Source organism: Euphorbia lathyris, chromosome 4 (genome assembly GCF_963576675.1).
Source record: "Euphorbia lathyris chromosome 4, ddEupLath1.1, whole genome shotgun sequence".
NCBI lineage: Eukaryota > Viridiplantae > Streptophyta > Magnoliopsida > Malpighiales > Euphorbiaceae > Euphorbia > Euphorbia lathyris.
This window is the reverse complement of record NC_088913.1, coordinates 84,389,179-84,414,468: the sequence shown is the minus strand read 5'-3', so window position 1 is coordinate 84,414,468 and position 25,290 is coordinate 84,389,179. Positions and strand designations below refer to the sequence as shown.

General features: G+C 35.2%; 1 protein-coding gene across 2 annotated transcripts; it reads right to left on the bottom strand.

Annotated features, from left to right (window-relative positions):
- Nucleotides 1-9,156: 9,156 nt before the first annotated feature.
- On the bottom strand, nucleotides 9,157-15,997 carry LOC136227761 (uncharacterized). 2 transcript variants are annotated; one of them, XM_066016501.1, is made up of 11 exons: nucleotides 15,660-15,997; nucleotides 15,005-15,047; nucleotides 14,052-14,105; nucleotides 13,437-13,500; nucleotides 12,487-12,543; nucleotides 12,201-12,322; nucleotides 12,039-12,077; nucleotides 11,116-11,204; nucleotides 10,937-11,015; nucleotides 10,105-10,152; nucleotides 9,157-9,750 (listed from the first exon to the last, which is right to left on the bottom strand). In XM_066016501.1, exons 1-11 carry the CDS (start codon nucleotides 15,848-15,850, stop codon nucleotides 9,670-9,672), a joined length of 867 nt encoding a protein of 288 aa, XP_065872573.1. In that variant the 5' UTR covers nucleotides 15,851-15,997; the 3' UTR covers nucleotides 9,157-9,669. The 2 variants fall into 2 exon arrangements, with proteins under 2 accessions (XP_065872573.1, XP_065872574.1); XM_066016502.1 differs by having other exon boundaries at nucleotides 14,991-15,047; nucleotides 15,660-15,735.
- Between the last annotated feature and the right edge of the window lie 9,293 nt (nucleotides 15,998-25,290).

The following is a 25,290-nucleotide window of genomic DNA, read 5'->3' as shown; positions in this document are numbered from 1 at the left end:
CGAGTCGAGCTTTAATATGTTTATGTTCAGCACGTTAGAAAATTAACAAGCTCAAACTCGAGATCAACATCTTGTTCGTGAGCTGCTCGCAAGCTTGTTCACGAGCAATTTGTTAATTATGTCTATAAACTTTGCTCGCAAACAACTTATTAATTATGTTCATTTGAAAAAAAAAATTAACACAAAACTACGTAGTTTTGAGAAAAAAAATTACATTTAACACAAATTTATCGTTGTTTTATATTTTCTCCCTTTATAGAAATACTATTATTAAAAATATAATCAAACCAAGTTTTCCAATGAGTATGTTCATGAACATTATAATTGAGCTTGTTCATGAACCTATAACTGAGCCTACTCGAGAGTTTTCTAGCCGAGTTTCACCGTGCTCAAACTCGGCTCATTTATAGATTAAGCCAAAGATAAAGTCGAACCTCGAACTGCTAATGAGCGGCTCGGCTCATTTATAGTCTTATATGAGACAATGGTAAAAAAAATAACTCCCTAAAATTAATATGAAAGTTGAATTTTATCTCCAACGTAGAAAATGTGTTAATTGAGGGTCTCTCTTCAATGATGAATAATATTAAGGGTTAATTACAAATAACTAACATGTGGTTTAGCCGATTTGCAATGTGGTACCTGTGGTATTTTTTTTTTTTTTTTTTTGCAAATCCAGAATTCACTAGCAGTGGGTGTTTGAGGTGCTTCCTGGTGATCTATGGCTTAAATTTTTTATTTTTATTTTTGCAGAAAAAATTAAAAACTAATACACAATTCCATGGTATTTTCCGTCATTTTTCAGCGATCAGTGAATGCTCGAATCCTGTTCCCCTGTATATGTCTTGATTTGAAGTCACAACTGAGCGTGAACCATAAACTCGCTCTCAACTTGCTTAAAAATTCTAGTTGCGGCGATTTTATTTTAATAAGAATCTGATAATGAAAGATATAATTAGCCGATTTAACAATGTGGAGTTCTCAATTCATCATTTTATACGTTCAGGATAAAATTCAAATTCAAATGATCTCTCAATATTAATCGCCTCTTTTTTTACCATTATTCCTGTGTATATTTATTGTCTACACTACACAATTGAATTCTGAAATCAAAATTATTATATCTCAATATTGCAATCACAAATATTTGTATCATTAATTATCAATAAGAAATGATTAATATAATGATTATTGGTCCAAATTTAAGTAGGGAGTCCTTTAAAAAAACAAAGAGATACTAATTTATCAATGCAAGTAAGACAATCTTTTCGTACAAGCAAGGAAAATTTTGCCTTGGAGATGAGCAATTATTTGCTCCACTTCTAACTCTTGCCATGCTTTTCAATCAAAATTTATGGCCCCGTTTGTTTTATTTACTGTTGGAAAAAATTGTTTTTTTTTAAAAACAGAGATTCTCTGCTTTTGTAAAAAACTACTTTTCAAGTGTAAGAGGCAAACATGATCACTAACCAAACACCTAAAACTTTCATACTAGAGCATGAAAATGAGCAACCAAACACCCTCTTAATGAAATAATATCAATGACGTATTCCAATTTAGGCCTCGATAACGGAACAAGATATATCATTGATAGTACTGTTACTCCCTTAATGGAGTAATATCAATGACACCCCTTTTAAAATAGTATCAATTTAGCTCGAATTTCTGTTACTTAGTGCTATAATTGCACCATTCCATAACATTAACTCATTGAGGTTAAAAATGGTACTGTTTTATAGTTGGGATTAAATTGGCACTTTTCCAAAATTCCTTATCCTTATAATAACATTGCAAGTTCAAGGATTTTAGGCTAAATAATGAAGTTCAAGGACTAAATATGCATTTCGTCCAAATTTAATTGCAATTCAATCAAGACCATAAAATCAAAACTCACTTCATAAATTAATTGAATTTGTAGAGCAACCTTAATTATATTGTGGTAGAAAGTAGAAATCTTTCAAAATCAAAATTAGGTAAAACTTGTAGCAGTTAGAAAAAAGATTTGAAAACTTGAACTTGAATATTGACATTAATTTAGAATGACAATTAGATAAAGATAGTTTATATATCTCAATCATTTGGATTTCCTTTCTCATTATACAATATTTTCTTTTATCATGTTTGTAACAAATTCAAGTACCATTTGACAATGACAATGATTTGATAAGAGACACCATTTAATTCATTTGTATATGTTGATAGTTAATAAATAAAGAAAACTAATATATATATATATATATGATTTCATCGATTTGTAAGTAGAGTGAGAGAAATGTGTTATTTAAAAAAAATGTATGGCTTTAAATAGGTCCGTTTAGTTTGTTGATGCTGTTTAATGTTGGAAAAGCAGAAATTTTCTGTTGTTGGAAAAAGTTATTCTTCATGTATAAAAGACAAATAGTAGTTTCTTAATCAAACGTCTAAAACTCTCATTTTTAATATCAAAATGAAAACAAGAGGAGAAAGTAGAGTAAACAAACACCCCCACAGCCAGTGGTGAATACAATTGCTGGGTTAAGAGCCGATTTTACACGTGGTGTGTAAAAAAAATTGTTAAATCGAACTTGTTCAAATTTTTTTCGTATATATATGTGTTATAATCTAAGTGGTCAAGAACCAATTTTTAAATACCGTTGTAAAACTTCTCAAAATTAAGCTACATTGTGTTTAAGATCCTTAACATGTAAAAAAATTGTGTCTAATAGAAAAAATCGGATGTAGGGGAGGGCATAATAGACCAAAAAAATTTAAAAATTTGGATTTAAAAATGGTCTAACAGGCCAAAAAAATAGAATTTTAGATTTAGAGATGACCTAAAAGGTAAAAAAAATATATAGAATTTTAGATTTAGAGAGTGCCTAACAAGATCTGATCTAATTTTGGGGGTGCTAATTCAGCATCCGGTCTAAATTTTTTGGAGACAGGGGGACCAGAACCACCACAACCTAATATTTTATGGAGACAGGAGGCCGGAACTACTCGTGGTCATGGTAGTTCCGGCGGTCAAAGTGGCCCGGACCCCCTACCCACAGTTAGCAAAAAAAACAAAATTAGTTTTACTCTTCAAGGAAATAGAATTTTAACATTAATGACATGATATGCTGACGTAGATGACATAATACGCTGATATGATATAATAAAATATTGACTTTTATTAACGTATCATGTTGACTTGATGATGTGATAAATAGTGTTAGTTATTATTTATTTATTTTTTTTAATCGTGTAAAACATATATCCTCTTTAAAAAAAAAAACACCATCTATTTGTGAATTGGTGAAACCACGAGTTTTTCTTAGAAACCCACAAGATTTTTTTTTAAAACTCGCATATTAGTTGATTTAGATGTTTCTCAATATTAACTAATTTTTTTTATATCTAATGTATATAGTAGAACAACAAAAATGAGAACCGAACGTGCACTTTGTCACCATTTTAAACAAAACCTTTTTTATGGAAAAATATGATATAATCAAGTCGGGTTATTATATTATCTCTTGGAGCGTAGATAATCTTTGATGTTATAAGCAACCGAATAATATATCACCGCGATCTTCGTATTACTAGTCACCCTTCGACTACGATGGCATTAATCAAGAGATGAAACGATAAATCCACAAACTAAGAGTGATTGCATGTGAAAGAGAGAAGGGGCAACACGTATTACGAAGGAGATGGAGAGACAAAATTTTTGTCTCTCAACTTACTAGAGCATCAGATTTTTTTTTTTTTAATAAATAATAAGCTGCAAGAGCTGGCTAAGAAACCTTAGCCTCATTTTCCTCTTAATGAATTCGGGGCCTTCTATTAGATTTGTCCATGGGTCGGGCTCGGACCGGACTGGGCTCGGGTTTGAACATCAAATCCCAAACCCAGTCCATATAAACCCACCTAAAAAATATACATAATTTTTAATTAAATAAAATAAAAGATATACCTAAAAATAAATATTTAATTTATTAATTTATTGATTAATATTAATAGACGGGCCGGACTGGACCGGTCCGTATTATTTTTATCAATTTCAAACCCGTCCAAAATATAAACGGGCTTTAGTGGAACTGGGCGGATTAGGCCTAAGATCAATTTTCATTGTCCAAATCCGGTTCAAGGGATACGAACTTGGACTGTCCGGACGGGTACCCGGACCCGTAGATAGGTCTACCTTCTATTCACGGCGACTTATACCTGAATATTTCCAACACTTTTAAAAAAAAAGAATTCAATCAAATTCTCACATGATTTATAATTCTATCAAATTAACTTATTTTCTAAAGAAAATGATTGGATTGCAACAATTTTATTAATTTTCAAACAACAAATTTAAGAAAACAGAATTCCAACTATATAGGAGATTTGTCTTTCTATAAGGAAAGACAACATAATTATCACATATATGAAATGATGAGTCTTTTTCAATATTTTCATGTTGGTATTTTATTAAATAGTTTTCTTGTTTTAGATAAGACAATGAAGATTTAATAGTTCTCTTGTTTTAGATAAGACAAAAATTAACTGATTTATATTAAAAAAATTATATATAATTTGAGATAAATGTAATATTTTATTTACTTCCAAATTAAATCTTTTCAAAGTTCATCAAAACAAAAGTTTTGAAATAAATACACATACAATAATTAATCTAAATAAAAAATTATATACAATGATAAAACTTAGCGCATCTTTGATTCTGATGTTAGTTGATGTTAGTTGTAGCAGTTAGCTGTTTGTTATTCTGATGTTAGTTGTAGCTGTTAGCTGTTTGTTATTGTTGTTAATTGGTTTGTTATTAGTTGATTAATTATTACTCATTCTGTTTCATATTCCATGTCTTTTTGGAGAGTTGTACAGAAATTAAGAATATTAGGAAAAAGACTTTGTTGTCGCTTATTTATAGATTCCACTATTTATTTATTATATGATAAGTACATTATTTTAATTAATTTTCATAAACTCATGTTTTATAGCACAAAGAATGTGAGTTAATGTGTATTGGTCATATATTATGACATGTACTATGAAACAAAAAAAATCTCTAGAAAAACATGTAATATGAAACAGATGGAATAATGTTTATTGGGTTAAGGTGCAAAAATACCCCTAACGTTTTGGGTCAGGAGCAATTTTACTCCTAACGTCTAAAATGGTGCAATGTTGCCCCTAACGTTTGTAGCCAAGAGCAATTTTACCCCTAACGTTGGTAATTTGGGTCAATTTCAGACAATATTATAAAACACATATATTTTTGTTCATTATTTTGCACCAGTTGCATATCAATTCATTCTAAACAAAAAGGATTTCATGTTTTTTATAATTTAATAATAGAATTGGAGATTAATATTTATAAATTCGGTGAATTTTTTGAATTTTTTTTGTCTAATTCGTAGAAAAGACAGTATATTTTTTTTTTTTTTTTATTTTTTTCACATCCCAACATATGTTTATGATTTGTTGTTGATAAAATGATGCACATGTGAAGTGTAGATGATAAATTCATGACCGAGAAGACAGTTTGATGAATTATTTCTGAAATTGACCCAATTTATCAACGTTAGGGGTAAAATTGCTCTTGGCTACAAATGTTGGGGGTAAAATTGCACCATTTTAGACGTTAGGGGTAAAATTGCTCCTGACCCAAAACGTTAGGGGTATTTTTGCACCTTAATCCATGTTTATTAGAATTGTTATAAATTATTCCCTCAAAAAAAAGAATTGTTATAAATTATTGTTGTTAGTATGTAAAATGTCTAATATGAGTATATTTTAAATTAATAATACACAAATTAATAAAAATAACTTAAATAATTAAATAAATATTAAAAATAATAATTTATTGAACAAGAAAAGACATTATTCTTCCAGCAATAATATCATAAACATAGAAATAATGTTTTATAGATATAAGAAGGATAATTTTGTCAACCTTAAACAAATATAAACTGTTCTTTTTTTTTGTATGAAAAGCTTTAAACATAAACTTTTTTTGTAAAGCAAATTAAAAAACACTATAATTTCCATTAAAAAAATAAAAGCTTATATTATATAAACTTAATCAAACACTAAATTTATTGCAATTTAAAGTGGAACATATTATTCTAAAAAAAATTAAAACAAACGTCTCCTTAGAGATATTATACAATGTCATTCAAGTTATAAAACTTATGGCCTTGTTGATAGTTATCTACACTATCATTGTTGTAGTTATTTACGGGGAAAAACTGTCGTTTCAAATCCACTAGTTCGTTTTCTACTCCTCTCACAACACATGTCATCTTTTTTTTACGTGGATCCTGTTAATCCATATAATATATTATTTTAATTAGGTAACTCTTTATGAGAGAAAGGGAGATAGAGATTCGGAACATAAATTTTCTTCCGTTATGTACTATTATTAGTGGTAAAAATATTAACTGTTTTTCATCCTAATTAATCAGCTTATTTACTCTTGGCTCTTTTGGCAGGCCCATAGTTGGGCATATGCAAGGTGCCCAATTGCACAAGCCCCCAGTTTCTTTATATATGAAATTTTATTGTTGTTTAAATTTTTTTTTTTTTAAGATAGATTATTGTTGTTTAATTGAATATATAAGATTTTGCATATTTTTATTAAGGCAAAAATCATCATTAGGTCCCTGATCTTTTATCTTTTAGTTTATTGAGCTCTTAATCTTTTATAATTTAAGTCTCTTATCTTTTATTAAAGACAAAAAAAATCAATTTTGAATATAAAACTCGGTTAACAAAGTGTTACTCATTGCACATGCATGCAAAATTAGTATTTTTTCGCTGTTTGAAAACAGTTTTTGATGTGTAATTTAACTATAGGAAAACTGTAAAACTGTAAAAAATATTTTTTATAATTTCAAATACAGATAAAATTAATAATATCCCTTTAGCATAAATGTTCACAACTTACTAATTTAGTAAGCAAGTGTTTTTTCAATTATACCTTCTAAAGTAAAAAAAAAATACGAGTTTGGATGTAAAAAAAAAAGTCCAAGTGTAGCACAGAGCCCCAAAATCTTTAAGACGGCCATGCTCTTTGAAGTAAAATTAAAAAAATATAATTAAACTCATTGTTTCTCAATCATCCACTGAAGTTGAATTCCTACTTTGACTTTGACTTCTATTACATATGGGATTATTCGACTTCAAATGCTAATGTCTTAAATTAGGACTCAACCGTCTATTCCTCCCATTTTATGGTGTGACAACTTAAGTGCCAATTATTTGAAAGCAAATTCGATTTTGCATAATCGTGTTAAACATTTGGAACTTGATTTTTATTTTGTTTATGACAACGTTGCCGAGAAACAACTTCGTGTATGCTACTTCTCTACTTTGGACCAAACAATCGATATTTTCACTATACCATTGTCCAAATCGCGCTTTCAACATCTTCGGAACAACTTATTGATTCATCCACCATTAACGCGAGGGGAATAATCAGGATAATTTGAATTTCTATGTTATAACTGTTATAGTTTGAACTAGTCTCTGTATAGTTTTCAACTTCAAAATACAATCTGTTGTAATCATATCTTTTGTACAACTATAAATTTACAGTTTTCTCAACTAAACAATTCAATTGAGACTGAACTGTTTCATTTACAATAGACGTATCATGACTTGTCTGGCATGAATTGATCTTCAATAATTGGCACGCAATATATTACGAGTTCAATGACCGTATGCATTTATCTTCAATTTCCATAGTGATGGTTTACATGTAGCACAAATCTATGTACGGTTTAAAACAAGCATCAAAATTTTGGTATAAGAGATTTGATTCTTTCATCGTGAGCCTTGATACAAGAGACTTAATGCAGACCCTTGTGCATACTTCAAAAGGTTTGGTAATAATAATTTTATCATTTTATTGTTGTACGTCAATGACATGTCGGTAGCAGGCCCCAACAAAGATTGCATCAAAGAATTGAAGACACAGTTGGCTAGGAAATTTGAAATGAAGGACTTGGGATCGACAAATAAGATTCTAGAGATGCAAATTCACCGAGACAAGAATAGCATGAAGAATTGGCTACTCCATAAAAACTATTTGAAGAAAATCTCGCAGCTCATGAATATGCAAGATTGTAAGCCAATTTCCACCTATTTCTTGTTAATTTCAAGTTATTCTCCAAAATAAGTCCTAACAGTGAAGCAGAAAGGACGGAGATATCTCGAGTACTGTATGCTTCAGCAGTGATATGTATAAGACTAGACATTACACGTACAGTGGAATGGTTAGCCGATACATGGCAAATCATGGTAGAGAGCATTGAGATGTTGTGAAGAGAACCCTTAGATATATGTCACGGACACAACCTCCCGTAGTGCCGCACGGTCGACAGATAGACGGGAGGTTGTGTCCGTGACATATAGGGACCTCAGATATTGCACTATATTACGAAGGATCAGACTTTATTGTCAAAAGATATGATGATTCAGATTATGCATGTGATATGAGTAAAAGCAAATCTTGCATTATGTTACAAATGATCAGACTTTATTATCAAAAGATATGATGATTCAAATTGTGCATGTGATATGGATAAAAGCAAATCTACTACGGGCTATGTGTTTGCACTTGCTGGTGGAATCATAAGCGGGGTATCAAAACTGCAGCCAATTGTGACTACATCAACAACGGAGGTAGATATGTAGCAGCTAGACAAGCCAGTAAAGAATCGATGTGGTTAAAGAAAGTACTGAAGGAACTCGGGCACAAACAAGAAAAAAATTCTTTGTTTTGTAACAGTCAGAGTGCCTTGCATATTGCAAGAAATTCAGCCTTTCATTCAAAGATCGAACACATTCGAGTTCAGTACCACTTTGTTGGAGAGAAAATGAAAGAAATAACTGTAGATTTGCAAAAGATCCATATAGATTTGCAAAAGATCCATATTGATAATAACCTAGCAGATTCTATGACAACGGCAATTTGTAGTGATATGTACATTGATATGGTGTCGATTCTCAGATGGCTTGACATAAACATAAGCAGTGGAGGAGGATTGCCACACGTATATAAGAAGTTATATAGTTCTCTAATTAAGCAATGTGAGATATTTAACACAAACCCTCACGTACATAACCATTTGGAGCGTGAAGCAAATATGTATGGATAACCCTAAATCGAATATAATGCTATGATACCATGTAAACAAATGTCTAACTCGCCCCCAAATGGTACCTCAAAAAAGAGAGATTGCTTCACATATATAGTCATACAGCTCCCTAGTTAAACAATACGGGATATCTAATAAGAAAGGATATAGCCAATTATTGATAGATGAGAACAAGAGAATCATCTCTCCAAATTTCAGACAAAATTCAGTGGTACGTGGACAGTAAAAACTATATTTGAACTTTGAACAAGCAAAAGAACAGTAAATATTCAATGGTGAAATTCAAACTTGGCTCAAGAAGCTAGACGAATGTCAGCCTAAAAGGAATTAGTAAAACTATATTAAAACTTACCTAAAGAACCAGCTAATAGAATGTCAATGAACTACATGTATAAGAATGAACATCAACGAAAAAGAAAAAGGGGCCCAAAAATGAGGAGAAAAATTATCAGGAGGACTTACAAAGTCTGTTCCATTGTAACGGCCATACCAGACTATCAACAATCATTTGCTTCCATAAAAGTGTTATAGTATTCGTTTAGAAGTTGACCGGAGAATAGGTACTCCGGTGAACTTCTGTAGGTCCTCTAAATTTCCGCACCAAAGATGCAAAAAAGCTCTGCAAGGAAATTAGGTAATATGTTACTACTTTTAAAGACATTACAAACACGTCAATTATGTTCTACCAGTTTTGATTATTTGAAGCAGTTTCTAAGATTTCTCTCCACATATTACTGATCACTCACAAAGTTGACACTGGACAATTTCTAATTTTCTTTCCGTGAACCTATTCTCCTATTGAACTCTACCAAGGACCTAACATTTTGCCTCTTTTGAAGTGCATATATAGACAAGCATAGACTATAAATGAGAAACACGAATCAAAAGAATATTAGCATAGCAAAATTCCAGGACACAGCTACAAAGAAAATTAATAACTCGAACAAATACCGAAATACATAAGATGGGATACCTGTGTTTTCTGTGTTATTCTGGCCCAAAAATCCATATTCGGAATCATCTGATGAAATATGAAAACAATATCAGTCGAAGTACAATACGAGCAAGTTATAAAACTCGTATCTGAAGAAAGCATGATGAGCATACATCTCCAATAAGCATATACTGGTACTAGCACTATCTCCAAGATGTTTGATCATACAATAAAAGATGAAAATGCAGTATCATTATCAAGATGCTTTGACAATGTGCAAACAAATCCCATGTTTGTGTTTCCAAATAGCAGAATCAGTCTATGAAAATTAAAAATTAAGAAAACTTGGTGTCCGCTAATACTTAATCGATAAGTTAATTTTTCTGAAATAAGTTTCACCTCCTGATCAGAAAGCCAATTACATGTTTCTCCACCAATCCTAAGATCATATTCAGTACAGAGTTAATCATTTCAAATCTGCATTCGTGCTAGAATCAAATGGAATTCAAAGCTGACAACTCTTCTTGCTTGGTATTGGCTCAACACCTATTCAATATTCCAAGTACATTAACATACCCAATGAAATGTTATAAAATCCCGAATAACAACCGATTAATTGTCCATCCAAAGCCTTTAGCAGATCATCACATAGTTTGCTTACTCATCCCACTTAAAGATCATAAGAGACCCGATAGTCAATTTCAGCATTTTATTAATTAAGCAAAGATGTGAACAGTCTTATTCTGTAATGCAAAGATGAAATGAAGCATAGATTTTATCAATTAGGAAAAAGAATCTATTCAATTTAGACATTCTGATGGCACTTCATATGGTTCAAAAAAATCTCGAAACAGTTGATTCAGGAACATACATCTAAACCATGAACGCCAAGGAAGAAATATCGAAAACCTGTGCCCACCATCAAGTACGCTCCAAAAAGGCATAAGATACTGAAAGAATAAATATAAAACACATAGTCAATCAAAATAAATCCAAAGTAAGATAGTCTTAACCAAATTAATATAGAAAAAAGAATATCAAAACCATTACATGATTACTAGGATAGAAAACCAGCCCAATCCTTTCCCATGAATAAACAAAATTGTAGCACAACCAGCTGGATGTTGTAGTTCTGCAGCCTGTCAGATAAATAAATACAAGTTTCAAACCCGGATATGTATACCAAATGTCGACAAACAGAAGTTGATCATACAAATAAATTGACAAAATTAAACCCTTAGACATGATAAGAAAGTACAAAAACCACATTTCTCTATTTAAATAGCCACCCTGCTGCATTCACATGCCAAAATCTTCTAGCCAAATAGAAAAGTTACTCTGCTTTCCAACAGTGCACGGAGCAACAGACAATAGCATGGAACTGGTTGACAACACTTTACCCTTCCATGTGACAGTTAAAAAATCAGTCTGGTCATTCAACCAAAAGAAATTCAGCTGTTTTTTCTATTTATCATTCTGAACAAAAACTACCTACTAATTCTTGCTTTCACTGATCTTAAGAATGTCATCATCAGCCAGCAATAGGCTTCTTGTTACATGGTAATGCTGAAAAGAAATTAATTACGTCTAAGTCTATTTCCAGGAATGTAGAATCAAGCATAAAGCTATACCCCATGTCCTCAAGTTCATTAAACGGGAGAAGAGATCGGAAGCAATAGATATGATAAACTTACAAATACTAAGATTAGGTGATAGCAAATCATCACACAGACAAACACCCGACATTCCAATAGATTTTGGAAAAAGAAAAAAGTACTATGAAGTACATAATAATGGCTAGTGAGTTGATAGTCCATATTTTATTGTGACACAATTCATAAGAGATTTTATCTTCGAAACAAGAATACGATCATCAACTGCAACAGTTTTACATAAACAAACTTGTGATCTCATCCCGAAAATATTACACAATATTAAAGTGTATAGGAAATGGCTGAATTTCAGAGACTCACATAATCACATGTCCCTAATTTCTCCAGTGAGTGTGGCCCCTGTGAAGCAGAATGATAATGAATTCAAGAGAACAAACAAGGTATTAACAGCTGCAACCGAAATTAATGCATTATAATCAGCAAAATGGAACGGGTAGACCTCGAAGAAAGATGTATGCTCACCTGAACACCATTTGCATTGCAGATTACAGAGACAGTGAGTGAACAATTCATCTCAGAGCCAGTGGATATCTTAACTGTATTTGACATCTTAACAAGAACACCCTTCTCAGGTTTCTGTTTATCTTCAATATTGTAGTTATAAGAAAAGTTAGTTCATAGAAAAGTATCAATCTTAGAAGCCAGAGAGCATGAGATAGGATGAAATTGCTCATACCATCATAGCCAAACAAAAAGCTACAGGTCAAAAATAAAGTCTGTACATGATCAAACGGAAAATATATCTTACCAATGATTTCAGTGATGGTGTTTGAGACATGTCCAATAGTAGTGCATACATCATAACCTGCAAACATGACATTGCTTGAATTAAAACCCAAAAGGACACACTTCCAACCCAACCTTCCACAATTGATGTCCCAAAGAGAAAGCCGCATATTTCCTAAATCTTAAGGTGCACGAGTCTAGGAAATTCTTCCTTGTAATCCTTTGAGGGTGACCTCCTACTAATTAAATTAGTTTCCAATTTTCACCCCCTTCCCCATATGATTCCTATGAGTATGAACTCAAACGGAAAAAGTGTTCTACCACATCCTATTAAGTTATTCTCTATTTGGTCATACAGAGGTATTTTATATTCTTAAATTAAATCTGCAACTTGTTCCCTTTTCAATACAGCAAAGAATATGTATATTCTAGATGTCACAAATAATAAGGCTCACAATGATGCCTAGGAGCAGACTGCAATTTCTGCTAAATGTTCAATCAACAATATGGTCGATTCTTGTGAAATTTTGACAGATATAAATCACATATATATTCGGATTTGTATCAAGGAATAAATTGATGAAATGATTCCAGTGTAAGATAATGATATTGAAACTTGTTTTTGAACATGAACACTGGATTATGTCCTCTGTTATACATACTTAGTATGCAATACAAGAAATCCATCAACAGGAAGCGCCAAAAGAAACCAATTTCTATTTTCCTCCCAACAAATTTTTATCATACATGGCGAATCTGTATTCAGAACTCAACTAAATAAATCTTTTACTTTGTGACTACATCTAATACTAATTTGCAGGCCATCAAAGCTATAAAGTTTGGGAAAACATATTAGAACAGTCACTGTACTTGCAAATGGCCACACATTATATGTGCTGTGTATAGACAAAATACCGTTTAGAATATTTGCACAAGCTTCAAAGAAAAGCATTTTTGTAACATTTATTCTACCTCCTATACTGTTTGACACAAGTGCACTACATTCCATGCCACAGCGTGATGGGCCCCCACATTCCTACAGAATGAGAAAAATAGTTATATCAAAGAATAGATTATACACCTCAGGTTGAGAAGCCATATTTACTTCATGATAAAAGTACACACAATTGAGCATCTAATTAGTATTCCTGAATAGTGCTGATGCGAGTCCAAGACTAAATAATCTGTTTCTTAGATCTAACTATGCCTCATTGGCAGGGAGAAGAAATGAAAGCTACTCTATCTAACAATGCCTCATGTGGAAGTATGTATAGCACCTACATCTAATGAAATTATAGATTATTCTGGAACTACAACGAGACATATCCAAAAGGTTGTAACCCAAATAGAACACCTCACTCTCTAAATAACCTTGCAAATAATAATTTATATTTTCCAACTTTGGTAGAAGACAAGCTTTCAACAACATCACCTGTTTCATGACCCTATATACATAAGGAAAAAGAAAAGATGCATACGGGAACATGTTACTAAATGAACCAGCAAAAAGCACACTCAGCTGAGTTGATGTCCTTGCATTTCAAATAAAGCATAATAGTTAGACATATATTGAGGAGAAGAACTTACCAGACAATCAACACATCTAGGTGGGTTGTGATTAAAAATCATTCCATCGCATAGCTGTCCCACATGATCAAATCAAACTGAAAGAAATTACTATAATGGCAACCAAAAGACCACAATAACAAAGTAACATTGGAAGTAAGAAAAAAAACAGTAAGTCATTTGATTTTGTGCAGTTCTCCAAAATCTGAACATTAATGCATTTATGTAGAAAAGAAGGCCTAAGCATACTACAAACAACAACAACAAAGCCTTTACCTAAGCATACTACAATGGCAATAAAAATAACTAGAAAGCACTTTGACTGCCAGAAGTTCTTCAAAACCTGAATATTAATGATTGTGCCGAAATGAGGCATAGCAATACTTTACATTTTAATTAATGTGTTCAAGTTACTAGCAAGGAGAGACACATGCTCATTTTATTCTACATTATGAGGTCGCAAGGCAATTTGAAGACTGTTTTTGCATCTTTGAGGAGAGTTAAGTCTATCCAATTGCCAAGTTATGCTAATTTCAAATTTACTTTTTTTTTCCTTGATGAAAGGATGCCAAAAATTTCAACACAACCGCTTTTATACTCTGCCATGGAGCTTGACAGAGAGAAATGCACAAATTATCAAACATCAGAGTGTTCTCCTGTTTATACTTGTAAGTTGAGTGATATAGGACGAATTGACGACCCCTTCTACTCAACGGCGCACTCCTTTTCTTTCTCATATAATTTCATTTTTACTAAAACAATATCCTATCAGCATCTTTGACAAACCTAAGCATGGCATCATTTTTCTTGTTTCCTTGGAATGACTTGAATATCAATTTACTTCAAAATTCTAAAACTAATTGAATCCCAAAGAAAATAAAGTTCAATCTCCTAAACATCAAAAGAAAAGGTAACAGTAATTTCAATAATGACATAGATAATTAAGAAACAAAGTGTAACCTGATAGAGCCAACCTGAAACCAGAGCACAGACCCGTTTTCTGCTACCTTATAAAATCTACAGCAGAAAAAATGAGCATATTGTTAAACACTGCATCTAATTGGCAAAAGCAGGTATTATACTAAATTAAGGTCCAGGGTTCCATTATATAAGAAAGATTCCGATCTTGATAAAGAAATTATTTCACCAAATGGACAGACATGATTTTTTTAAAAAGACCAACCCTAAATTGGTTTCAATTAAATATAAACCACAAAATTCCAAGTCTATATAGTACAGCTAAGTCAAACAGCAACTGAAATTAAAATTAAAATAATGTCTATGCCTTTGACCCTTGCAAATTGTGTTAGATTATGAGCAAAGCAAAGCAGATATAAATATGGTCTAACTTAATTTCTTCCTTTATTATAATACACCAAACTATTATCTGTGTCTTTAAAATTGATGGCGGAGAAACCTACCAACATCAATGCAAAGAAATTTCAGTGAAGCAACATCAATGCAAAATAACAACTGAAACTCCTACATCGAGATCAATGAATCGAGAAAGAGAGAATTACTTACCCATTTTCGCTAGAAATTTCAGTGAAGCAATGTATCAAACAGTATAAGTGCAAACAACTGAAAGAAACTCAATCGAGATCAATTAAGGGAGAAAGAGAGAATTACCCATCTTCGCTGAGGATACCATGAGGAAATTTTGGGAGAGGAGATGCCAAAGTGAAGTTATAAAGCTTATTTCCGTCGAGAAAACTGAACTCGCAGACGGCAGCGACCGAGTTGAGAGACCCAACTCGGTGTAGAATCGTTATAGAGACTATAATCAGGAACCAATTCATCGAGTTGATTCCTGATGTCATTTTGGGGGAATTCCAATTGAATTGTGTTTTGATTGTCTTTCTCAATTTCTGTTTGGTATGGTCATTGTTGCTGGAATCGTCGCATAGATGAAAGAAAGAAATTGCATAGAAGGTTCTAATTCCAAAGCTTAAACAAAAACTTAGCTGGACAAAGGTGCTTGGAAATTAGAGTAACAATTCGGGTTAATCATAGAGTTAAAGGTACAAAAAAGAAAAAAAAAATCATTGGATCAGCAGCAATTTTACCTCTAACATAGATAAATTAGATTAATTTTAAGTTTGATATAAAATACATATATTTTTGTTTCTTATTCTGCACCAATTGCATAACGATTCATTCTAAAATAAGATTTCATATTTTTTATAATTTAATAATAGAATTAGTAATTAATATTTATAAATTCGGTGAATTTTTTTGAATTTTTCTTTGTCTAATTCGTACAAGAGTCCGGAAAAATTGGCTACGATTCAATCCGAGGACTCTACTCCACGCTCCCCTAAACCTAAGTCTGGGTTGAAGTTGGGGAAACCTCCCTTCGGTTTACAGAAATCTTCTAGAAAGGCTAACAAAGCTAGTAGCTCCTCTCACTCGAAGTTAATTGGTAAGAGCACTTCCTCGATTTTTGAGGGTGCTCCGGCAAAATACTATGTTTGAGTGTGTCTTTATTTCTGGGACCGTTTTCTTCTTATCCTTTTTATGATTGTTCTGTCGTGGAATGTTAGAGGTGGAGCTAGTAGAGATACTATTTTGCACGTTAAAGATATCATTTCTGTCCATAATCCGACTATTTTTGCTCTCCTTGAGACAAAGATTAGTGGGACTACTGCGAGTAAGGTTATTGCAAAGTATAGAGGCTAGAAGCATGTTGTTTCTGATGTTGAAGGTCGCGCTGGGGGAATTTGGGTTTTTTGGAGGGAGACTGAGGTTGAGGTCCAGGTTATTAAAACCCATTTTCAGTTTATGCACTATAGGATTATAAAGAATGGTACTCTATTATGTTTTTTATCCTTCGTTTATGCGTTTCCTAATCCTGTGAATCGCAATGTTATGTGGAATCGCCTTGGGGTTTTGAGCTCGTCGATTTCTTCTCTTTGGTTTTTAATGGGGGATTTTAATGATATTTGGTCTTTACATGACCAAAAAGGGGGTAGTTACTTGTATAATAGAAGGTATCTGAATCATGTAAGACAAATGAATGATTGTGGAGTGATGGATTTAGGCTTTAAGGGTCAAAGGTTTACCTGGCGTAAAAGACATCTTTCAGCCCGTCTGGATAAAGTGTATGGGAACCCGGATTGTCGGCTTATCTTCCCTGATTGTTTGATCACGAACCTCCCATTTAGGAATTCGGATCATGCTCCAATTCTTTTTAGACTGAAAGATCAAGTTGGTAAGGTTGAACTGAGGCCTTTTCGTTACCAGATGTGTTGGGATTACACGAGGATTTTAACAGGTTTGTGGCGGACATTTGGTCCTCCTTATCTGACCCTGTTCAAGCTGCTGTGGAGTTTAGAAATGGGGTTACTTGCTGGAATAAGAAGGTGTTTGGAAATGTCTTTACTAGAAAGAGGGAGATTCTCCAAAAGCTGAAAGGGATTCAGAATGCTCTCATGTCTTGTCATAATGAGTAGTTGGCGAGGAAGGAAATGGCTCTTCAGAATGAACTGATGGTTGTGCTTAGAAGGGAGGATGTTATTTGGTTTCAGAAGTCGAGAAGGAATTGGGTCAAGGATGGTGATAGGAACACCCATTTTTACCATCTCTCTACTATCATTAGGCGTAAAAAGTATTGGTCCAGTGTAATTAGTTCCAAGGGGGGGTTAGGGACTAATGTAACTTTTTCGCTTAATTGCTGACTTAATTTAATTCTTTAAACAACTTTACTCAGTTTAGGTCAGCAAGGCTGAGCACGATGCAAGACAGTTTTAGTAAGAGGCTGACTAGTACTGTTTTACTTGTGAGTTGGGAAATAACACTTAAGGTCAGCTTCCAACTCAGCACTCTGATTACTCAGCGTCGGCTTATACAGATTATATACTGAGTAATTTAAACAAGCAACACATACAGATATATATATCAAGAGAAGGGTTAGAAATTACTCAACAGTCTTATCCTGGTTCAGCCTCACCGCCTACGTCCAGTCCCCAAAATCCTTCCGGGCTTTTTTAATCCACTATTGAACTCTTTAAAGGTAGAGCACAAACCGTTTACAAGCAATTGAGTATGCAAGAGTACCGTCCTCTATTCGTCTACTCAATCCTACTGAGTGCTATAACCAAACACTCAGATTTTCTCTACCGCGAGTACTAAAACCGAGTACTCAGCACCACTCTCTCAATCTTTACAATTGATACAAATTTGTTCTTTCTAGATGAAGAACACTTTAGATGAATACAAATTCAATCTAGACTTTTACACAGAGATAGGATTTGGGTGTAAGTATTTGCTTTTCTTGTTTGTAAGTGCTTGTATGTATGCTTTTCTTTTTGTACTTGGGCCAAGGATCCAAGTGATGAACTTGTCCTTTTATAGTGAAACCTGATGCTTCAATCATTTGAATTCGGATGTATTCGTTGAATTCAAACGGTCTTCTTGCGTCATTCACTGGTCAGCATACAGATTTGCAGGCCAATCCTGTCGTCTGAATTTAGCAGGCGTCAGGCTTGTCTTCTTCCGCCAGTTTCGTCTTTTAGCCAAATGCCAGTTGACCCATGCGTCTCGAAACTGTCTCTTTGCATGATTCCAAAGCTTCTGAATTGGCGCAGATCCTTGTCGGTTTTTGTCTTTTAATTAACGGATCATTGGCGTTGTCCTGATGAACACTCAGCTTGACTTTAATAGACGTTGCCTTCGATCTTTATCTTTGACGAGGCTGAGTTACGTTCTACTCAGCTTCTTCGGTCAGACTCGTCTTCAAGCGTTTATTCTGAAGAAGACTTTTCTTCTATGGTACTGAGTTGTGTTCTTACTCAGCTTCTGTGGCTCATGCTGACTTCGTCCTGTCTTACTTTTTATTTCTGTTCTCATTTATAAATATATTTAACATTGAACAAACACATTAGTACAATTAAATCAAAGCATTTAAATTTAATTGTCTTAATCATGGGATTAACTTAAATAATTTTGTCAAATCAAAATCATGTGGAAAGGTGTTTCAACAAACTCCCCCATTTTGATGTTGGCAAAAATATTTAATTGTGGAACTCAGCATTGAGATTCCCCATGATTGTTCTACCTTTTATTCTTCTGAAGTTACTCCCCCGTAAGGGTTGCATCTATTGACTCAATTTAACTCTAAACCTTCTAAGATTTAATCGAGTGAAATTAAGACATGCTTTTACTAACTTAGTTCAGTTCTATACCTTCCAAGATCTAATTCAGATAAGCCTAGGTCAGCTTTCAGAAGAGGGTCAATACTTGGAACATTTAGTTTTTACTCAATGTCGCATATAAGTATCAGAGTTGTGTGCTGAGTAAATTTTACTTGTATATTTCTTACGTTCACAAGCTTTTATTTTGTTGTTCAATGAATGGTTAAGTATGACAGATCAGCATATAAGCATAACAAGTAAGCATCACATATATATAAGTCAGTTTGGATAAAAAGATGCTTTCAAATTATATAACTCAGCATAGCACGCCACAAAATACAAGTTACAAACACTATAGACTATTGCTAGCCCTATTTCCTAATGTTGGCTTGAACTTGATTTGACTTAGGTTTGATTTGGGCAGTGCGTTGTTGCTGAGTGTGGAAGTGCGGGTTAGCAGAAGTCTCCCCCGTTTTTTGCTGAGTTTCAGCAGCTTGCCTTGAGCATTCTTTCTCCCCCATTTTGCCAGCATCAGGAGTTGGAGGAGGAGGATAGAAAGTCCCATGTTGAACAACACGAGTCAGTTTTGATGAGTATAGTTAGAGTTGACTCGTACTCTCCCTAAGGCCTTGGAAGACTTGCATGCCATCGGACATAGTGGAAGCGAGGATCTTAATATTGGCACTAAGCATACTGAGCAGATACTCTTGAGATTTCCCGATCCAGGTTATTGATTCTATCATCCGGACATAGGATTGATGATACATCATGAGCAGGGCAGTGTCATATTGTTGACGTTGAGTATTTGTTTGTCGGGCCTGTGCAAGGGTGGTTTGAGTGCATTGCAGAATCTCATTTGTTTTCACTAGGTCAGTGTCCATTTCCTCTTTATTCAGGTTGAGTAGGCGAATGGCTTCACCAATCTGTTCGATGGAACACTGAGAGGAGGAGGAAATAAGGTCACGAGCTCCGGTCAGCTCAGAGGTCAGCTGGGATAAATGTTGATTGACCTCAGCAGAGGTTGCATATGTTGAGTTCACAACTGATAATGCATTTAGTTGACCTTGTATGGCGTTCATATGATTCACCATCATCAGTTGGAGTTCAGCCAGCTTCACTGTTGACTCTTACTTGGGCTGTTGAGATGCAAACGACGTCATGACACTCATCAAGTCTTTGAGACCCTTGATTTCTGTGAGGAGCTGAGTGACAGAGGAGATTTATGTTGGCTCAATATGAACAGACCCAGCAACATCGGCATTAGTTTGATGAATATCCTGAAGTAGAGCTTGAGCTGAGTTGATAATCTTCCTGCCAGACTCAGAAGCATTTAAGTAGGCATAAGATTCATCAGTTTGTAGTTCAGAGGCCGGAAATTTGTCAGCACCGGATGGAGGAGGTGTTTGGTGCTGAGAACTAGAGGTGTCAGCTTGGTCAGCAGTTGCACTTTTATCCTGGCCAGCAGCATGAGCTGACAAATTTTCATTCTGCTTTGTTGGAGTAAGAAGAGGGGGATCAACAGAGATATTGACCTGCTCAGTATCAGTCTGAAGTTGAGTAGATTTTGAAGGTTGAGGCAATTCAGAACTGACTTGAGCAGGAGTTTTCTTTGCTAGCTCGTTTGGTTGAGCAGCATGGACTTCGAGCACTTGCTCAATGGAGGGTTGAGCAGAAGTGTCGGCAGAAATTTGACCCTTAGGAACTGTTGGGTCGGCTTGTTCCTCAGCTCGAGAAACAGAGGCTTATTTTTCCTTGAGTTTTTCCGGAGTTGGCTCAGTGACAGTGGAGAAAAATTGGAACTGAAGCTTGTGAGGTCAGTGATTGGATCTCTGAGTGGGGAGTCATCCATCAAATCAATGAGGTTGGGCTTTTGAGGCTTGCTTTTGAGGCTTGCGTTTGAAGCGCTTGTCCGTACTGTCCTTAGAAGTTTTGGTTGTTGGAGTAGGATCAGCAGGAATAGACTCAAGAGATTCAGAGGAGGAGTTAAGGTTAGTACCAAGGCCTTCCACAACCTTTTCCTTCACTGGTGACTCAGCAAGATGCTCATATTGGTCAGCATCTACTGGTTTACTTTGCTTAGCATCACCCAACTTATCAGCTTGAGGCTATCCCTCAGTATCACCCAGTTCTTCCTCCTGACCAGAAGGAACTTTCTCCAGATCTATTTCTTGACTCTGCACGAAGTGGGATACCTTAGTGATCACGAAGTCAAGTGGAGGAGCGTCAAGTGGCTTTAGCCTAGAAGTTTTCTTCCTTTTCAGGGGCTGATCAGGTGTCTCCTCACTTTCTTCCTCAGGCTCAACTTGCCTTTTCTGTTTCTCCGCTGACTTAAATTCCCCTTGAGCTTGCTCAGCAGTAGCTTTCTTCGCACTAGATATTATCCGAATCTTCTTCGGAGCTGTGTTAATGTCTTTGGAGGAGGATTGGTCAGCTTTTCTCTTTTTATCCTGCCTGGTGCGGTCAGCGGGTTCTTTGTCACCCATCACTTTCTTTCCTTTCTTGGTCAGCGCATCCTGTGCAGCTTCAACCATATTATCCCCTTCTTCATTGTCATCAGTGGGATATTCTTCTACCATAGCCCCCTTTCCTTTTTTAGGCTTAATGGGTTGGTTGTAGGCTAAGCCGAACAGAATGGCAGCAGTGATTTCTGTACCCCAGATTTCAATTTCTTCGACTAAGCTCACCTTGTGATCCTGAAGTATCCTGGTGATGAGGGACCCCATCCTGAGTGACCCGGTACTTCGTTGAAACGCGCCGATGAGAAAGACGGGCATATTGAGTGGTTGGTAGGTCAGCATGTGCCAAATGAAGCACTACTCAAAGTTTGAAGCTGATGAGGAGGAGTTGACCTTGGGGAATAGGAAATTGGTCAGGATGTAGTGAGCCATTTTCTGAGGCTGACCCATGCAAGTATTGGTGATTTCTCCTATGTGGTCCTTTGGTTTACAGAACTCAACAGGGTAATCAATTCTCGAGTAGTCGTTTGTGGTCCTGAGTTCTGAACCTTTTGCTGTTAGTTTTAGAAGTTTAGCGAGGTAGGATGGAGTGATCGTGATGTCCTTACCTTTGACTTTGGTGACTAAGTGGTCAACATCATCTTCGGCAACTTTGAGGATCGTATAGAATTCCCTCACTAACTGTGGATAGGTGGTACCGGGGAGAGAGAAGAGCTCGGTCCGGCCGTTTTTGGAGATCCATTCACAAAAGGGTTTTTCAGCTTTTACGAAGTCATCGGAGAACCATCGGGAACAGATGACTTTACAGTTCTTTACGTTCTTATAGACTGGGAGGAAAAGCTTCTCCTTTGGCTGCTTGTTTTTCTTCTCCTTCTTTCTTGAAGGTGTTGCTTGGTCAGCTTTGGGGTTTTTGCTCGGAGTGCTGACCTTGGACTGGTCATACTGACCTTGTTCTTGAGACTCAGTGGAGGTCTCTTCATAGTCCTACTCAGCATGAGAGTAAGTATTTTCATCGGAGCGATTGTCGTCGTAATCGGCACCGGAGATGTTCTGAGAATCGTTAGATATGGTTTTCTCGAGGATTTTTGAGAGATTTGAAGATTAGGGATTAGAGAGACAGAATCGAATGCCAAGGATTTCAAATGTAAAGAGGGATTAGTGGGAATTCGTCCACTATTTATAGAAGTTCTGAGTTGATCTGATAGGTCGGAATGGCGGTTTGACCTCGAGATGATCAATCGACAGTTATCTCTGGCATTTATGAGACATTCGACGCATGTGTTTTCTAATTATTGCGCTTACATCATCCTAGGTGGATATTTAACGCGCGTGCTAGCATTTATTGTGCAAGTGGCTTCACTCAGTATCTAGAATTCTAAACGTTTTTTAGGTTCTGAGTGCTCAGTTTTCAAGTAGAAGGAATTTTATCATGCTTAGTAACTCAGTTCATAGTAATCACTCAGTATGTATGTCTACTCAGCATAAGGTGATTTTATGTTATTCATATTAGCTCAACATGCAATAGTTACTAATCACTCAGCATGTAATAATCATTCAACATTCATTTAAGCGCAGAAATCTATTGAAGAGGATTAGACATACCGATAGCTTCCCTTAGTATATTAAATTACTCACGAGCCAAGGGCTTCATAAAGATATCTGCACGCTGTTCATCTGTTGGAACATATGTCAGCTTGATCTCACCTTTGAGTACATGGTCTCTAATGAAGTGATGCTGAATGCTGACATGCTTCATCCTGCTGTGTTGGATTGGATTTTTTGGATAAGTCAATGGCACTTTTGTTGTCGCATTTGACTTCGATTATATCAGTTTGTACTCCATAATCCTCCAGCCATTGCTTAATCCATAGGACCTGGTCCACACAGCTTCCAGCAGCAATGTACTCAGCTTCAGTTGTTGACAGGGCCACTGACGATTGCTTCTTACTGAACCAATACACTAGACAACTTCCAAGGAAGTGACATCCTCCTGAAGTACTCTTATATTCTAGCTTATCTCGTCCATAGTCAGTGTCAGTGTATCCAATGAGTGTGAAGTTATTTGTATTTGGATACCATCAACCTGCATTAACTGAGCTCTGCAAATATCTAAAAATTCTTTTTACAGCTATATAGTGAGATTCCCTGGGGTTAGCTTGATATCTTGCGCAATAACATACTGAGTACTGAATGTCAGGCCTACTAGTAGTTAGATAAAGTAGAGAGCCAATCATACCTCGATATAACTTGTTGTCTACTGACTTACCTTTCTCGTCAGCGCAAAGCACAGTGTCAGTACCCATTAGGGTAGATATGGGCTTACATTCTTCCATATCGAATTTCTTCAATATTTCTTTGGCATACTTAGACTGACTAATGAAGATATCGTTCTTCCCTTGCTTAATTTGAAGTCCAAGGAAGAAGTTGAGTTCGCCCATCATTGACATCTCGAACTCAGTTTGCATCTGTTTACTAAATTCTTTGCACATAGATTCATTAGTAACACCAAAGATAATATCATCTACGTAAATTTGTGCTAGCAGGGTATCTTTACCCTTTTTCTTAATGAATAAGGTTGTGTCAGCTTTGCCTCTGACATAGTTCCTGGTCAGTAGAAAACTGGTCAACCTTTCGTACCAAGCACGTGGTGCTTGTTTCAGGCCGTACAGGGCCTTCTTGAGTTTATAAACGTGGTTTGGAAATTTTGGATCTTCAAACCCAAGAGGCTGACTAACATAGACCTCTTCGTTTATAACTCCATTAAGAAATGCACTTTTAACATCCATTTGGAATAGTTTAAAGTTTATGAAACTAGCATAAGCACATAATATTCGTATAGCCTCTAACCTAGCTACGGGTGCAAAGGTCTCACCATAGTCAATGCCTTCTTGCTGACTATAGCCTTGAGCTACAAGTCGGGCTTTGTTCCTGACTACATTACCTTGCTCATCTAGCTTATTGCGTAACACCCACTTTGTTCCAATGGTCTTTTGATTCCTAGGTTTTGGCACTAAATCCCATACCTCATTTCTCTTGAACTGATCAAGCTCTTCTTGCATAGCATTGATCCAGAATTCGTCGTGCTCAGCATCGGTGAAGTTCTTTGGTTCATGGACTGAGACGAACGCAACATTGCTAAGATATCTCCTAAGTTGATTTCTGGTCATCAAGTTGTTCTTAGTAGCATCAAGAATGGACTTCTTCGAGTGTCCTCTTGGAATTTTGATCTCTCTGAGTAGTGTTGAGTTGTCAGGAGCAGGTGTTTCAATAATCTCTGTAGTTTTAGATTGGTCAGCAAAGGTAATTTCAGGTTCGTTTTTAACTTTGGTCAGGCCGTGTGGTAATGACTCAATGGCTCCATTTTGGTCAGCGGAAGCTGAGCATGGGTCATCTTCGGCAGACTGACTTGACTTACCTGCAGGGTCAGTTTCATCGAACTCGATATGGACAGACTCTTCTACGACTTGAATTCGTTTATTGAACACCCTATATGCTTTACTATTAGTTGAGTACCCTAGAAAGATCGCTTCGTCATCTTTAGAATCAAACTTGGCAAGGTTGTCTTTCATATTGAGTATAAAACATTTACAACCAAAGGCACGAAAATATCCAATGTTGGGTTTTCGTCCTTTCCAAAGTTCATAGGGAGTTTTCTTAAGAATAGGTCTAACT

Bases quoted from the DNA above. Each gene is read 5' to 3' on its own strand.
- LOC136227761 (XM_066016501.1), bottom strand. From the start codon at position 15,850: ATGACATCAGGAATCAACTCGATGAATTGGTTCCTGATTATAGTCTCT. The intron at 11,205-12,038 runs GTGAGTCTCTGA...TTTATCTGACAG, and splicing joins AATTAGGGACATGTGATTAT to GCTGCAGAACTACAACATCC. The intron at 9,751-10,104 runs GTATCCCATCTT...ATTTCCTTGCAG, and splicing joins GAATAACACAGAAAACACAG to AGCTTTTTTGCATCTTTGGT.